At 36.1% G+C, this 17,899-nt stretch overlaps 2 protein-coding genes across 7 annotated transcripts in view; one reads left to right on the forward strand and one right to left on the reverse strand.

The window, feature by feature from the left end:
- Positions 1 to 7,748, forward strand: part of PHTF1 (putative homeodomain transcription factor 1) — a 35,532-nt gene extending 27,784 nt beyond the window's left edge. Inside the window, exons 12-18 of one of the 5 annotated variants that reach the window (XM_063297413.1) lie at positions 492 to 764; positions 1,096 to 1,227; positions 1,393 to 1,479; positions 4,994 to 5,149; positions 6,201 to 6,296; positions 6,430 to 6,555; positions 7,415 to 7,748. In XM_063297413.1, coding sequence (XP_063153483.1) covers positions 492 to 764; positions 1,096 to 1,227; positions 1,393 to 1,479; positions 4,994 to 5,149; positions 6,201 to 6,296; positions 6,430 to 6,555; positions 7,415 to 7,435 — 891 coding nt within the window. In that variant the 3' untranslated portion in view covers positions 7,436 to 7,748. Of the gene's footprint in view, positions 1 to 491; positions 765 to 1,095; positions 1,228 to 1,392; positions 1,480 to 4,260; positions 4,403 to 4,993; positions 5,150 to 6,200; positions 6,297 to 6,429; positions 6,807 to 7,414 lie in introns of those variants that run through there. The other 4 variants (XM_063297412.1, XM_063297414.1, XM_063297415.1 and 1 more) reach the window with 4 other exon arrangements.
- Positions 7,749 to 9,669: 1,921 nt separating this feature from the next.
- The window catches only part of MAGI3 (membrane associated guanylate kinase, WW and PDZ domain containing 3), a 145,838-nt gene continuing 137,608 nt past the window's right edge, over positions 9,670 to 17,899 (reverse strand). The window contains exons 20-22 of one of the 2 annotated variants that reach the window (XM_063297418.1): positions 16,503 to 16,641; positions 15,235 to 15,322; positions 14,144 to 14,251 (exon numbers count right to left, since the gene is read on the reverse strand). In XM_063297418.1, the coding sequence (XP_063153488.1) occupies positions 15,273 to 15,322; positions 16,503 to 16,641 (189 nt within the window). In that variant the 3' untranslated portion in view covers positions 14,144 to 14,251; positions 15,235 to 15,272. Of the gene's footprint in view, positions 14,252 to 15,234; positions 15,323 to 16,502; positions 16,642 to 17,899 lie in introns of both variants that reach the window. The other variant, XM_063297417.1, reaches the window with a different exon arrangement.

Genomic DNA, 17,899 nt, shown 5'->3' on the forward strand with positions numbered 1-17,899 from the left:
AATTCAACTCTGGTTCTTTATTGTTCTCACTTTATAGATAGAATCTTGCCAGACTAAGGCTAATCACTAACCTAAGGGAAAATAACCCAGAAAGGGCTCTAGGGCAGAGCTACCTTGAACCTCTTAACCTTCCCATCGACAGAGCCTGGGCTGCGAAGTCTCTTACCAGTCTGGAATATATTCTCTCTCTGGGAACTGGTGGCAGTGCCAGAATCCACCACATCTCCCCGTCCTTCAGGAATACATTCCATCACAGTTGCATTTTCCAAAACTACAGGAAATTGTTTTTATATGGCTCCGAGTTTGCATATATGCCATCTTTGCAGTCTAATCCTCAGTGAGGTGAATTGAATTTGATATTGAGATTTCCACTCTTACTTGATACTGCATTTTTAGATGCAGCATACTAATTCATAATGAAATTTGCATGTCTCAAAAATGTACAGTATGTGTAAGCTATATAATGTTGATCTTGGCTTCCTCACCATTAGGTCAATGCCTGTCAGGAAGGATCTGGTTATCAGTGGCTGGGCAATGTTGTTACCATTGGTTTAACGTCCCTTCCCTTCCTCTATCGACTCTTCCATTCAAAGACCTTTGAGCAGTTGTGGTCCTTGACTACAAAAGAAGTTTTGCATATCTTTTGTGGGGGTCCTGCATTCCCCCCTATAATCATCCTTGCAACGATCATCTTCCTGGAGCGCCTGTGCCTCACCTGGATGTTTTTCTTCATGATGTGTGTTGCTGAGAGGACTTACAAGCAGGTTAGTCTGAATTGTCAAAAAATAAAATAGTAGGAGCCACAATACTGCCAATGAAAGTTCTACTCTCTGTCTCTTGCTTTTGCCATATGATTGTCTCATGTTGCAAAATGAATATGTTGTCATCATACTGCATGTTTCCCCATGACAAACAAGTATCAGTTTTCCTTCTTATATTTAATAGCAATGTCATTCCTGTTCTATCGAAATATGTATGATTCAAAGGTTCTGCAAAGCTTTTGAAACATAGCGGTCAGAAAACACCTGTATGTAATTTTTGAATGATAGCAGTATGCATGTAATTTGCTGTGCCCGATGCTTCTTTTCTTTGCAGCGGTTTTTGGTCGCTAAACTTTTTAGTCACATTACTTCTGCTCGGAAAGCAAGAAAATATGAAATCCCACATTTCAGACTCAAGAAAGTAGAAAACATTAAGATCTGGTTATCACTTCGCTCCTACTTAAAGGTAAGTGATGTAAAAGCACTGAAATCTCAGCCTTAAACAGAAGATTCAGATTGTAGAGAGGATCTTAAGTTGCTACAGAATTTAAGCTGTAAGGAATTGCAATATGTTTTTGGCTCTTTATATGTAATACTGCATTGCTATAATTCAGTATGTTTGTTTTGCCAGAGGCGAGGCCCTCAGCGATCTGTTGATGTCATTGTATCCTCCATATTCTTACTGGCTCTTTCCATTGCTTTCATATGCTGTGCACAGGTAAGATCTCTAGGTTTATTTATGGAGATAATGCTGACCATCAAATAATAACATATAAAATAGGATGGATTTCAATATTAAGTCAGAGGTGATGTTTGAGAGTTCCCAGGATTTATTCAGCATATAGGTTGAATAAATAAGAGGAGAGTATTCAATTTTGTCACATTCCTTTGTGAATCTGGGGCCAATATGTTTCACCATGTTCTGTCCATACTGTGGCTTCCTGACCTGTATATAAGAAATGGATTTCCATTTTTCTGAGCACATTGCACAGCTTGTTGTAATCAACACAATCAAAGGTCTTTCTATAATCAATGAAGCACATGGTGACTTCTTTTGGTATTCTTTGGCTTTCTCAATTATCTAGTGTGCATCAGCAATTATGTCTCATGTTCCTTGGCCTTTTCTACACAAAGCTTGAACATCTGGCATATCTTTTTCCACATAGGGCTCTAAGCTGCATTGGATGATCCTAAGCATTATTCTGCTAGCATGTGAAATTAAGGATATTGTACAATAGTTTGCACACTCTGTTAAATCTTCTTTTTTTGGTATTGGAATGTCGACTGACATCTTCCAGTCTGTTGGCCACTGTGTTGTTCTCCAGATTTGCTGGCATGACTTGGTTAGAACCGTAACTGATTCTTTGGTTGCTTGCCATCTTTCAGTGGGTATTCCATCAATTCCTGTAGCCTTCTGACTTGAGAATGATCAGAGTGCTGATCTAACTTCATCTTCTAGTACTAGAGGTTCTTCTAAGTAGGGAATATCATCTAAGGTATCTTGGATGTTGACGTGTGTACTGTACAGTGTTTCAGTGTACTCCTTCCATCTTCCTTTGATCTTTGAATTGGTCACTATCTGTCCATTGGTGTCCTTTAGCATACCAATTCGAGGTTGGAACTGCCTTCTGAATTCAGAGATCTTTTGAAAGGCTTCCCTTGTTTTTCCATATCTGTTTACGTCTTCAGTATCTTTACAGATGTTGTTGTAATACTGCTTCTTGTCTCTTCTAACAGCATTCTGAAACTCTTGTTAAGTTCTTTTTTGAGATTTTGTCTTTCTTGGTTTGGCTTCTCTTCTCTTCTTGGCAATTTCCATGGTTTGTTCTGACATCCAGTTTCCTTTCTTTTCTTCATTTTTGGCAGACTCTTTTTACATCCATCCTTAATTACTTCTTTAACTTCATTCCATAATTCTGGTTCTCTATCAGTGAGGTTCAGGACTTCAAAGCAATTCCTGATGCTTTTCTTGAAAATGGTGGGTATATGTTCAAGATCATATTGTGGGAACCGACTGGTTTTCTTCTTCTTCTTTAGCTTAACGTGGAACTTGCGCATCAGCAGTTTGTGATTTGTTTTACAGACAGCACCTGGTCATGTCTTTCATGCTATAACTTTGCTCCTCCACTTCCTTTTAGCAATAATATAGTCAGTTTGATTTCTATGTACTCCATCTGGTGATGACCATGTATACAGGAATCATTTTGGTTGGTTGAAGACAGTGTTAGCTATGAAGAAATCATTGCAGTGGTGGAAATTGACAGTTTGTTCTTCTGCTTCATTTTCATTTCCGAAGCCATATAATCCAACCTCATTTTCCTCTTTAATGTTCCAGTTTTGGCATTCCAGTCTCCAGTCACAAGCAGCACATCTTGCTTGGATGTTCTGTCGATTTCAAATTGAACTTGATCATGATGTGCTATAGTTCTTTCACATAGTCTGTTCTCGCTGAACTATGTATTCATCCGCTGTTTGTGTTGGTAGGCTGTTGTAAGTGTTGTGACAGGTATCCTTTTATTGGTTTATACTTTTTCTTTTACTCAGAATAATTTTCTTGATTATGGCTGCTCTACATGCATTAGTGGGGGAGCATTTATCCCTTCTCTTGTTTTTAAAGCAGAAGTGTTTTTACTGATATAATGTTATCTAAGTGACACTATTTAAAAGAGATCAGAATCAACACTATTACTGCTTCTTTCACATGTGTTACTTTATATCATTTTTTCAAACTAAGATATCCAAATTAGGATAGCTGGTGTAATTAAGATAAAGTAGTTATTACAGTCAGCAATTTTAACATATTAATTTTCCAGCTGAGTTTATTTCTTGTTCTTAATAACAGTATTAGATTTAGATGATTCCTCCATCAAACTAAGCAAATTCATGTTGAAAGTACAGTCACACAAATCCCTATGAAGTGACCTAAATAAAAAGGAACGTTCATGAGTGATTTGGCACATTACAGAGAAATGAGTTGTTTTCAAAATGTTAGTATGGGCAGGAAGAAGAGGGATAAAGCAAGTGATTGACAGACCTACTTCTTATCACAAGAAATGCTTCATTAGGGTCATTCCAGCTATGGTAGTGGGAAAGAACAATAATGTAAAAGAGCCTACTCTGAAATCAAGCCCAGCTAGGTGGCAGCACCTAGCTGAATTTAGCTAATTTGAGAAATTTAAGTAGGGGTAGTGCCTGGTTAGTACTTGGATGGCAGGCCATCAGAATGATCAGCGCTATAATCTGGACTGGAAAGTGAGAAAAACATTCCAGAAGAGGGCAATGATAAATTGCTTCTTAAAGTTGCCCCCCCAAAAGTGCATTGACATGAGCATGAAGTCATCAAGAGTTGAAGAAAGTTTAAAAACCCACAAAGCTTCTTAGCCATATTCAGATGTATTGCTTATTTCATATAGCGTTACCCAGAATAAGTAATTTCACCAATAAATAGTAGTTGTGAAAACCTACACTCTGTGATTACAACCATTTATGTTTTTGACAGTAGGAGGCATGACACTCACTTTGGTTTGCACACTGAAGTTAAAGTGGACAGTGAGTGGCAGATGACTATTTTCTGAAGTAATCAATTTTGCGATCAGACTATATTATTCATCTCTAGTCAATGTTGAGGAAGATTCCACTTCCCTGATGTTTCTCTGTCATTGTTGTAATAAATATATTGCAGTGCTAAGAAACATACTGGTTTGTTTACTGATCAGCTTGTATGCCATCTCAAACACTGGAGTAGCTCTAGGCAACTTAGAAATTTGAACAATGCACAATATTTTTGCTAAACTTCTGAGTATTTCTGGGATTTATTATAGTCTCATCATAAGCTTCACTCTGGAAAGCTATGGATTAGAAGATAAATGTGTGAGCTTTGTATTAGAAAGTTAGAAGATGAAGGGCTCAGGATCTACAGTTATGTATCCAAGGCTGGAGAAATTTTAACATAGACGGTTACAACGGGGATAGGGAAGGATCAGTAAATGAAAGAAAAAGAATCCCTTTTTCGTTCTGCGAGTGTATCCTTTTTTTCCTGCTGTATGAACTAACATGGGTTTGAGAACATGTGCTAAAGTAACATGTAGTCTTCTTATGTCTTGTGGACACAAGGGTGTTCTTACTGTGCAGGGTGCACTATTAAATTGTGTGAAATTATTAGCCAAGCTCTGTTCTAGAGCAGAGTCGAGTTCCAGTCTGTTTGCTGATTTTTGTTGTGTTATTTTTCATAGGTTTTAAAAGGTCACAAGACATTCTTGAATGCTGCTTACAACTGGGAATTCCTAATCTGGGAAGCTTCCCTGCTCCTGTTCTTGTTGCGTTTGGCATCTCTAGGCTCTGAAACCAACAAGAAATATAGTAATATTTCAATTCTGCTTACTGAGCAGGTATTTTTGGCTTCTTTGTACTATTTCTCTGACAGATTAATAAATTAATATCTAAAAATAATAATGTAGCAAGTTAAATACAATTTTTTAGTTAATGTTAATTTGCTGTCTATTTTGTTAAGTATCCAAAGGCTGACTTCTGGTGGTGGGAGATCCCTGAACTGTTCATAAAATGATATATTAGTTACCCAACACGTAAACTTCAGGTTGTCAGTCTTGTAGAAAGGCATGTTTTTAAGCCAAGCACTGTAAGACAAAGATTAAGGATTGGATGGTTTTTTTTGGAGGCTTTTTGTTTGGTGCATGAGTTTATAATTCCAAGGTACATGGCTATTGATCTTTTTTTTGTTACAAACTTCAGTGTCTTCATTTTCAAAAATGCCTGCAGACAGCTAAATCCTGGGCACTGTTTGATAAAAATTGAAGAGAGAAGTGATTTTACTCAACGAATAGGTCTTTAACACCCTATGTAACTTCATGTCTTCTTTTCCCTCTGCCTGCCTGTAGACAACTAAGTCTTATAAAACAAATTTCCATAGGTTTTTTCCCAAATCATTATTTTAAAAATGCATACTTCTGTAATTTCGTTTGCTGTTGGCCAGGCTTTTAGAGTATACTCAAACAAAAACATCTATCCATCTAGATTTTACTTGGAAACCTGTGTTCTGGAGTCTGTCATCTTCTTTCATATAGTCTAAGCTAATAGGAGAAAAGCAGCCAATGCATTCTCCCCTTTTGGAATTAGGGTGTATATTTCATGATCAGACTGTTGGTATCAAGGCAGATTGTTTTGAGTTGTTATATGACCATGTACAGTATCTGAGCATTTAATCTAGATTTTTTAAGAAGCACTCCATGCCATATTTTAGCTGTTGTTTTTATTGGTCAAAAAAAATGATTTCGTTTATAAAAATTGCTTTTGTTAATGTTTATGCTAGTTTTATCGGGAATATAAAGGAAAGTTGAATGTACATATTATCCCTGCAATTATAAGGCAGACTTGGGTTATTGCATTGTATTAATAAGCAATATTTAAATAACTCTCCTGCAGATAAATTTGTATTTAAAGATGGAAAAGAAACCAGACAAGAAGGAGCAGCTCACAATAGTAAATAACATCCTTAAACTCTCCACAAAACTCTTGAAGGTAAAAATAATGTACTAATTTGCACCTCTTTGCCTGTTGGTATTCTTCTTCTGTATTTCTAAAAAGATGTTTGATGATCCTTTTATTGTATAAAAGCAAGACTGCTGCATTATATTTCTGTTTCTTACTACAGGAGTTAGATACACCATTTAGACTATATGGATTGACAATGAATCCATTGATCTATAATATTACACGGGTGGTGATCCTATCTGCAGTCTCTGGAGTTATAAGTGATTTGTTGGGCTTCAATATCAGAGTAAGTGTTGCTAAGTATCTTGTGAGGATAGCTCAGTTGTCTGTTTTTCCAAACTGTTGTTTACATAATATCTATATTCTGTCTGCTCAAACAGTATAATTGCCAAAGTAAAACAATTAGTTTAGGTTCAGGCTTCAGAAGCGTGTAATTTTCAGAGTGATAATCCCAAATTCTTAGAAGTTTTGGGACACATTTGGAAATTGTGAAACCACTGTAAGCACCACTCAAAAAATATTGTATGGAAAATGTGATTAATCACAAGACAAGCAATATATCAAAGAATCTGAGTAAATCTTGGGTCTGTACCCATAGGCAAACTGTGTATATGATTCTTCCAAGCAAAATTTTTTTCATAAAGGGTTAATTATGGAGGTTTACACAGGGCAAAGAGCCTGGACCTAGTATTATCTTTTTTCAAAAAATTAAGCAAATCTAAAAGAAAATACCCTGGGTGCAATTGGAGGTCATAGAAGATGCTATGGGGGCAATAGGCATCCATGGTAGAGATCTGATTTTCAGGACTTCAGTTATTCTTAAAAACATTAAATGAGGCAGAGTTACGAAGCTACTTGTTTGGAAAGTATTCTATATAGATGCATCTAATATATATTTTCTTTAAATCTTGCTAGTCTTGCTTATAAAAGCATGAAATGCACATATGAACTGGGATATCATTCTTCCTTGTTCTTTGTGTACTTGACTTTCAAATGGTAGCTCATAAATATCTTGGGAAAAGAAGAAAAAACAGCAGGAACTGCAACTTCTAGTCCTGAGTTTCACCAATGAACTTTTTGCTTTCCTGTAAGTTTAAAATTTATTTTCTGATTTTAATGTTAACTTTGTTCACATAATTTTTTAGTTATGGAAAATCAAACCTTGAGAAAGAAGATGCTGCAGCCCATGTTTTGGGCAGAAACATTTTCTGCAGTGCTACATAGGCTTGGCATGGCCATTGAAGGTGCTCTTCTAATTATGCCAATCCTCACATCAATACAAATGCTGTATTTTTCATACATTTTCTTAAGAATTTAGAATTAATTTATTTTCAGTGAGCCCACAGTTTGAAGAAATGGTTAAATAAGTCTTAATAAATAACTTAATTCTAATGAGCTCATCTTAAGTTGGCTAAACCAGCTGCTCCTATGGAGTGAAGCAGTATGAAATTAGATGTCCTGCAACAAGGTTTATTGAATGAGTAAAAAGATAAAAAGCCAGCATTATTCTGGTCTGAAACTGCCTGCTATTAAACTCATGTGGCTGTAAGATTAATAAAGTATCATAGCTATTTGGTAGTTAATAGTTTAATATGGTGTTTCTGGCAAGCTCACCTACACTCTGTAGGTTACAGCTGACCTACTTTTTGTTTCAAAGTGCCTGATAGAGTGTCTTTACTTGAATGGCACGTGGTCTTGCTTATTTTGTTGTACTGGGAGGGGAGAATGAAATTTACTCCCATAAAATGAGTATATCCTCTTCAGGCATTTTACAGTTCAGCCTTCTGTTGCTTAGTAACATGTACAGCGATAACAGAAGGTGGCTAACAGTAAACCTGCCACACACCAGGAGGTTTTATTTCAAAAATACTATCAGAATTCTCCAAATAATGTTCTGAATTAGCAAAGCAGTCTATCCATGAAAGAATAAAAATGTTTATATGCTACAGATGTTTTACACAAAGCAATTGGAAACTCAGATTTTTGCTGGGATGGATAATACTGCTCTTCGTCAGCAATTAGCACCATGAAAACTGCATTGGTTCTGAAGAAGTGTTCATTGTAGAGGTCTATTTAAAAGGGGTTTTACATACCTTCCCCAATTTTGGTCCATGTTATAACTGTGGACACATGACATGTTCTTATATATGTATTCAGTCTTCCATCTGTGCAAATCAGTTTATACATATATGGGTTTCTATCCGTGATATAATTGTGTTTCTAAGTCCACAAAAGAAAAATGGTAATGGACCTGTAAAAGGAATTACCGAAGTTTGGCTGCTATCATTAGCATTTATCCAATAGGTTTTCTCTTTCAAACAATTCACTTGTTTTTAATCTCTGGAGGCAATGCCTTTTAGAACATTCTGTTACATTTAAAGCTATTACTGGCATTTTTGTAAGCTGCTGAAGGAACTTGTATGACAATATTCGAAATTAAATGTTAGTAACAAAGAAAAATAAAACAAGTCAAGAGAGAAGCCAGTTATGGTTTGCTGTGGTTTTTTTTTCCAGGTGAAAAGTATTTGTTTACAAGTGTCTATAGAGGTGAATTGGAAACAAGAGTCTTCTACTCCTAGACAGGGTTTAAAACTTGTGCGAAAAGTGAACCAAAAACATTGCTCATGCATTTTCTCCACACAGTATATACTAGTGTGTACAAAACCCATGGGGCTATGTACAGATGCCTGCAGGATCCAGCACTTTTGTTAAGATGATGAAAGCAGCATTGCATCAGAACTCCACAGTATGGGTAGATCATAGAACGGCAGACTGTTGTGGCTAAGACAATTTTTAAAGATCCTGAGTACACAGTGAAGATGAAGTTTGAACCACAAAACACAAGTCCATACTTCATTTGTGGTCAATCTCATCAAGCTCCCCACATACTTCCAGCTCATGTAATCGGTTAATCATAGTGTTACATTTTTTTTGTTTCTGAAAGAACCCCACAATGCATACATTTTCCTATTTACAAAGCAATTTCCCTGCTCTCCCACTATACTCTTTCCAGTTATCCCCAAGTTATTCCTACCTTTACCCTTACTTTAGCCCACCCCTGCTTCATCCTCCCATATGCCATTCCCAAGTCTTCCCAAGGCAGTTGCAGAGGGGTCTGTCAGAAACTCTTCAAAATTAAGTGCTGTCTTTAATCTTAAATTCTAAGAGTATCTCTGGGTTCGGTAGGACCTTTCTGTGAAATAATGATAAATAACTGGAGGCCAGTGTTCATCTGGAAGTATTTGTAATTACTCCAGAACTAAAGATACCAGCGAAGTACTCAAGTACATGGAAAAGAATTCACTGTTGCAGTAGAAATCATACACTGCCTAACTGCATTTTAATTTGCAGACCAACAATTGGAGAAAGGTTTTCATTAAGAGGGCTAACATAGAGAATCAAAGTTATTAATCAGATGTTCTTTTTAATGTATCTATATAAAAATGAGATTTACAGATCTTTCTAATCAGAATCTGAGAAGTGAATATATAAAGGTGCTGTACAAAATAAACATTTACATCCAATACAACCATATTTTCTGAACATTCCAAGGCCACATTGCTAAGTCATTATCAAATTAAGTACAGATACAAAGTTTCTGGAAAAGAGGGCTCACATCAAACAGAAGACAACAAAGTAGGTCACATCATTAAATGGGTAAACAGCATCTGAATAGTGGCAAAATAAAGTTATTTCAGTTTCATTATTTTGATATTTCTGCAGTTTTCATTTAGTGTTTTTGTGACAAAATATATAGAACCTTTTTGAAGGCTGCTTCTTGATATTTGTCAAGTTAATTTACATAGGCTAACTCAAATATTTAATATTTTCACAGTAATCTACAATATTTGCATATACTTCCTATAGTAACTTTTGAGTTCATAAATGATAAGAGCACACAATTAATACACATTGAAAAGCTGTATCAGATGACAAAGTTTTTTTTTCTCGAAGTATTTTCTAGAACTGAATTGTTTTGTCTCAATAGCTTCATTCCAAAAAAAAAAATACTCAGAAGTCCAAGTCCAAGGAATAGTTTTTAACTCACCTTGTTCCGAACTGCAATTTGTGTGAACTATTATACAAACTATTTTCAAAAATCTGTATTTATAAACTGTATTGGGGAATTAATAACTGTAATTAATAAACTGTAATGGGGAGAATGTTATTGAAGAAGTTGAAAGCTCTGTCATATATGTCCAAGTACAAATGAATCTTAGAAGTTTTGTTCAGAGCTATTACGTATGGATTTTGCACACTGGTGAACTCATGTTCTACCATGGTTTATGTGAATGTCATCATACCTGGTTGTCACATGAAGAGTAATTTCTTATGAATAGGTAGCCTTGTGCTCTTTCGCTTCCTGTATTTTTTACACCTGTGGGTCAAAATAGCTTCAGTAACTTTAACCTGTTGAAGCTGTGTTTGCCTTTGGCCTAAACCTTTCCATTAGTCATTCTCAGTATCTTCATAGTCCTCATTATGATCATCCTGGGAGGAAATGCTAATCACCAACAGCTCTTTCTGGACTGTCCAGAGCTTTTTAACAGTTGACTGGCATGCTGATATATCCTCTGTTAATTGGTCTGATTGCTTCTGATAAATTGGGCTAAGGATCAGCACTAGAGGAAGAACATCTGCACAAAAACCAGCACTTCCAAAGTAGCAGGATATATCCTCTTTGGAAACAGTTTAAACTTGAAATTGTGCAGGAGGGCACACAGTTTCACAGAAGTTTCAATCCCACTCAAAAATCACAATCTATTTTAAGATTATACGAGACTGCCAAAGTCCTAGAAATCTGCACCCCTCTACTCCTGTCACATCTGGAACATTCAAAACAAACAAATCAGAGACCAAGGAGAATTGTATGTCAGCAATCAGAATCTGAATGCAAAGCAAAAATCTGAAAACAGCATCTCTAAAGTCCTCAGTGGCTAGCAAGTGAGATAACAAGTTGCAGAACTATGCACATGCAAGGCAAGGTTCAGCCTAGAAAGAAAGAGCTCTTAATATACTGATGAGAAGAGCTTGCTAGTATGGGATTTAATACTATTGTGCAAAAAGCAGGAACCTTACATTTGTCTGTTTAAAATAGTGAAAAGGAACACATTTCACTATTATAAACGGAGACTATTAGCATCAGAATAGTTCTTGGAGGCAATATCAAACAAGTGTGCACAATATGTACATGTCTACTTCTAGTATGAGGACTATGGTACTGCAATTTTGTTTAGGCTTTCCCTAAGATATGAAGAAAAGCAAACTTGCCAAGCCAATATAAAACAATGAACATAGACATCACAGGCCATGGTTCTACTATAGCATGTACAGAATTAGGAAATCATGATAGCTACAAAACTAAAGACAGAGTAGGACAAAAAGGGCTTGAAGATAGGAGGGAGGGGGAAAAAAACCCTTGTACTATGTACTCTGATAAAAGAAAAATGAACAGAAAATGGCTCATCTGAAAAGCATGAGGAACTTGGAAGAGACCAATTCAATAAAGAAGTTAAACATCTTAAATATATATCCACATGCACGCACGCAAATGCAAAAGGATTATTTAAGTTATCCACAGGGACTGTTAAGATCCATAAAAATGTATTTTTATTTTTCTTAACTGACAAATGCCTTTCGTTCAATTCCATTCAAAGGAAACCAAATTCACTGCTAGAATTATTTAAAAATTATAGGAGTTCATTGTTCTAGAGGTTGCCACTCCAATGACCTACACCCCTGAAGAAGTAATGTGTTCTACTGATAACCGTCCATTATCATAACCATGCACAAACAAAGGAAAAGTTTCATAAAGACCTTTTGAATTTGGAAATATTTTTATATACAAATTTGGAAGCCAGTGTAACGGGCTTCTGTTAATAGGCACAAGGACAATGCTTAAGAATTTGACTTTGGTCGGTAAGTTCTGATTTATTTTGCTTGCTGGGATTTAAGATCTTAAAATGTTCAAGCAAGGCAACAAATGTTCAAGTATTTAGCCAGCATTCAACAAAAAACAACCAACAACAGATGGAAAATTCTGACAAACAGTATGACAAAGCTCAGAAGCATATGCATTCACTGCATGTTTAATTTCTAATGTTAAAATGTGTTGTAACAAGAAAAATAAAGTATCAGGAAATAATTTGATTATGCACCTAAAACCCCTTGCTCTCATATAGTTTCATCCCATTAAGCGTGATTTCCAAACCGCTCAATTCTCAGATTTAATTTGTATCAAATGTAAAATAATAAAATTACCATAGAATAAAATAGTAAGGTATCACACACTTATCAGTAAAGGGCTACTGTCCTTTTTACAGTTATTTTGCTGATTGAGAAGTTTGGGAAGGAAAGAATAGATTTGTGAAGAAGGCAGCTGAGTGTATGTTGGCTTCCTGACTCCAGAGAATCAAGAGAACAACGTCCACCCAGCCTTTTGCTTCAGCAGTGAGAACTTAGAAGTATTCCCTATGTAAACATGCAGCATGCCTGAGTAAACACCCATTTTAAACAAAATCCTTTTCTGTGGCAGTGGAAAATGCAGGAAAATATTCAATGGGCTACAGTAGATAAATTGGCACAAGAACAAGTAGTGAGTTATGATCCACTAATAATAGGCATTAAATAATGTTCATTAACATACAATACTATCAGAAAATCTTAGCAGTGCAACATCAGGAGCAGCAGGACACCATCTTCAAAGGAGACAAAAGGACAAAGCTTTTGAAGAGTTTCTCATACGCAATCCAAAAAGGTCCTTCATGCAGCCTAATAAAAGATCAATTGTACTTTCCATTCTGTCAATCACAGTGTCAGGGGAAAAAATGAGTTTTCTGGGGAAAAGTTTAATGACTACATTTAAAAACCTGATTAAAATATGTTCTTAAAAAAGTTGGTCAGTCAAACCCGTTTGTTAGTCAAACCCATTGCTTTTGTGACTTGACTTGTACTTGGTACTTTCCAAGGTCCAGGAACTATCGTTTTCTTTATTGGAGAACTGCTCTCAGATTTGAAAATCCCATCGTCTTTGGTTTTATCAGCTAGCTCCAAGTTATCTGTGAATTTGTTCAGGAAAACAGGCTCATCTGCCTCAAGTCTAGAGTTTTTATCTGCAGAAAATAGTGAATCATCAGGAAGACCTGACATTTCAAATTGCTTAGAACTTTTCATATTCTCATCTTCCAAGATTTTCTTTCCAGGCTGATTAGTCTTAGAAAGTAAGAGAAACTGCTCTCCTGCCTTGGCATAGGGTGTCTCTGAAGGACATTTTGCGTTCTTCATAGATAAATTCGGCTTTGTTATTTCCTTCATGACTCCTAATTTTATCTTTTCAGTTTTTAGCAGCCTACTAGAATTTGTATCGTCAGTAGCTGTTTTACTTTGAAAGTCTATGTTCAGTTTTTCTCTGCTCTCTCTCTTTGGATATTTTTGGGGACTGACAGGTTGATCTCTTTTTCCCCTGGCCAGGACTTTCCCAATATCAGCATTCTCAAAGGTTCCCAGATTACCACTTTCATTTCTTTTTGGACTCTTAAAGTGTTCTAAGCAATTCTCGTGTGTATGTTTAGTTTTGCCGTTCTTAGATCTATCACATGGAACTTGATTATGGTCTCTGAAGTGACTATTGCTCAACCTCTGGGGACTAGCTGATCTGCCTTTACTGGCTGCATTGCCCGATGCTAATTGTGCAGTACTGTGCATCACTTTATTATCTGGAATGAAATAAAGGCATTTGTTCACATGCCTTTGTGGACAAACTGCATTCTTAATCTCCAAATGGTTTTCCATTAAAGTGCTTTTCTTTTCAGGCACAGTGTTCTTCAGTTCTTCTAGTTTCTCAGACATCTGAATTTTCATTAGAGCTTCCGATTCTGGCAAATGAGATGCTTCAGATGTGTAAGCATAATGTGATGAGGGAAGTGACGTCTGTTCACCGTGTGTTACACTTGAGGATACTGGATTAAAACTATCCAAACCACCTATATCAAAATTAAAAAAAAAAATGAATTAGAGCAAAACAGTAAGGATGTATTATCAATATCTGATGCCCTTCCAATTTTAATTATTGAAATATGCAAAAACAATTTATACTATAGGAAACCAACATATTTATGTATAAGAAAATTTTTATTTCCAATGTTAATTATTTTGCTAATAACTCATTTAATACAGGATAACCATTCCTTCTGGAAACTTGGTCTTTGGGTCTCAGCTCTTTTTCCTGCAACATGAAATCTCTGAAACTACATTCACTTGCCTTTTAGTCAATTTCAGTTATACCTTTTCTGTATGACAATTAAAACAATAAATTAATTTCTTTCTCTTGCAAATGTTATTATCAGCATATCTATTTTGCTTTCCTTATACATGACCTCAGTTTTAATTTATTTACCACTCAATTCCATTTTGCAGCATTGTGTGAATTACAGATTTTTATCCCTCAGACATGCAAGTATGCAGGGCCAATTGAGTCCCAAATGTGGCCAACAGGGCACAACATCTTAACTAAATTGGGCAGTTTGGCTAAGTAAAGGATGGCCACCAGTTACTCAGTTCTTTTGTTCACCAACTTTTCTTGTTGAGGGAAGAGAGAAATGATTGCCTCTCATTTATGTACTGGAGTTAGAATTTCATTCTCAGGTTTTGGAAAAGTAGGACTGTCAAAAAGGAGACAAAAGTTCACAATGATGCTGAAGTATGCAGGAACTTTAATCAAAAATACATTAATGGCACACAATGTTCTAGGGTGGAAAAAATGATTTTACTGGTACAGCAAATGGTTTGCGTAATTTCCAGTTCTTGGATAATGGACTATGTGGAATTAAGGGCTTCTAAAATTGATTCTTCTACATTAGTTGTGGCCTACCCTTATCGCAAATCATGTCAAATGAAAACTAAGAAAGTGAAAAACTATTATTCAAAGCAAATAAAAAGTGGCTAATCACAATGCATGCAGATTTACCAAGTCTTAAGGAAAGACCAAAGAAAGCACTGAAAGCTTTAATGCTGCTCAGGTTTCACGTAGGAACACAAGCTGGAAGGAGCCAAACCTGAGGGAGGAAGAGAAAAAGCCCAGGACTATATACCAAAATCACAGCAAAGAGTAAAAGAAATATATAATTCACAAGCAGAGTGTAAGAGTATAAGAGAGAAGAGAGTCTCTCTACTGACTTAGACTATTTCCAAATTCAGCCTCCCATCAGAAAGTTTTAGGACAGCCTACCACAACCCAGCACCTTCCAGATCCATTGGGGACTACAGCTCCCTGAATTCCAAACCAGTATAGGGAGGGATGTTAAGAATTTTCACTAGAGATGTTGTCTCTATCTCCAATGCACTTGGAAGGCACCAGGTTAAGGAAGTCTATTTGGAGAAATCTTAAGATTAGTATAGGGTGGCTTTGCTCTTTTTTAATACATACATTTAAAAAGTATAATTGGTCCAATAAAGCAAAAAAACAGAGAAGAGAGAGAGAGAGAAGAGACAGTCCAGTAGCTTTTATCTGATGTAACAAGCAGTGAGAAGACACAATAAAACTGTTTTCTAGCTATATGTATATGCTTTCCTGTGTCAGCGATGGGGAGGCTGTCTTACATAAAAAAGATGCATAAATTGTATGTTGAGAAGCTTACACTGTCCTTTTTGTTGAACGATAGGTACCTAACACAGCTTCGAGTGCTTTTAAAGTGGAAAATCAAGATAAGAGTATTTTAAATGAACATTTAAATCAAAGTTCTAATCACCTCCCACATATACTGCTGGAATTAAGATAAATTTTTAAGGCCATTGCCCAGATGCTTGCTAAGTGAGGTGGGATAGATGGCTTTTGACAAGAGGGAGTCTTCAGTGGCACCATTTCAATTCTTGAATCCTCTCCTCAAGCAGCTTCCTTGGCCCTGCACTAATGGTCTTGTGGGTGTCCTTACTTTCCTGTGTTCTTAGATTCTTACTGTGATCTATACACATCCAGGATATTTCTGAAATATTCATCAAGTTGTGTGGTCTAACACAATACATTTACATTGCACAACCTTAACTTTTATTGTTATTGTTGAATTATTTTAGGTGTCACTGTAAGCTATCCAGAAAACAGTAGCTACAAGGTGAAATCCAACTTGTAAGTACATATTTAAATAGGGCATTCATAATTTTCTAGAGTCTGAACATCTAGTTATTCAATAAATACATCTGCACTGAGCTGATACACTCAACAGCTGGCTCCCACCTTACCATGATCTGGTATTAATCCAGTCCCTGGTCGCAAAAGAAGAAGAACTTTATTTCCTCCAGACTGAATCAATTCAATGGCTCGAGTATGGGTGATCCCTTGTGTTGGTTCACCATTGATTTCAACAATCTGGTCACCAACCTGCAGAGAAAAGCATCTTCATTAAGTTGCAATGAGTATTTGTCTTGTTAGCATTTTGTTTATAACTTATTTATTTAAAAATTCTATCTTACATTATCATTTTTAATTGAAAGCCAATTAATAGTACTGACATTACCACAAATATTAGAAGAATCCATAGCATCACTTACTTCTTAATAAAACCTTGATCACCGGCAGGGACCCCTCGGAGTTACTCTCCAGATATTTCAAAAAGCTTCAGGCTTTATGAACCGTAATCTACATAAGGCTGCTGAATGGTGATACCACAGGCTAGCTATGACCTAGTTTATGAGGATGGAAGTGACCTAGAGGCTATATAAAGGGCAATCTATTGCCCTAAATTGTACAAATTAATGTGAAGGCCTGGATAACACTCCAGATAGCTAGAGTAAATACATAATAGAAGGAATTATGCATAAATTCTTCCTATTTGTTATGGCAATCAGAGGACCTGGGGAATGTTTCTGAAAAGATGGGATTCTGGAAAGGAAAAAAAAAACTTTGGAGAGTAGGGGTGGGGAGGTTGGATCCAAATGCAATATACAGGAATTAGTGGGGTCCAAAAGAACAGGCTGAATCTCAGCCCTTGATACTTACTCTCTATTTTCTCTCTATAAAACACTGTCCACTATACATGGAACAAGAATTAAATGTTAAAATATGAAGCTAAGCTTGTACTCCTCAGCTCTACAGCCCAGCCGAAGAGCAGGGGAAAAGAGAAAAATCAGACTCTCAATACTTCTAACTGTGAGCTTATAAACTTGAAATGTAATCCTCACTCTGAGAACCATCATATTAAATTCTATTATTTTTCCTATCAGTAATTTCTATTTCTTTAGTTAAGGATGCTTCAGTTATTGCAAACTTAACAGCAAGGTTCTGATGCAGATATATTCTTGCAAAACAATAAAAAGAACATGTTAGCACTGATGATTCATGTATTATGGTACTTGTATAGATTACGCCTGACCACTACATGAACCTCAAGAAATGACAGTACCACACCAGCCAATAAAATGTGAAGCATATTCCTAAGAAAGATGAGTAACCAATGATTTGCAGTGGCATTGGCAGATTTGAGATCAAGTACAGAGAAGCATCTGGTTCAGTAACTACAATGAACAGTTATTCTACAAGAAAGAAAAGAGTTTCCAGAAAACATAGGATTTTCTCTAAAGTTCATTAAGATAATGTTATAGAAAAAAGTGCATTTGTATTGGATGCTTAATGCACTACT

Source organism: Candoia aspera, chromosome 3 (genome assembly GCF_035149785.1).
Source record: "Candoia aspera isolate rCanAsp1 chromosome 3, rCanAsp1.hap2, whole genome shotgun sequence".
Taxonomy (NCBI): domain Eukaryota; kingdom Metazoa; phylum Chordata; class Lepidosauria; order Squamata; family Boidae; genus Candoia; species Candoia aspera.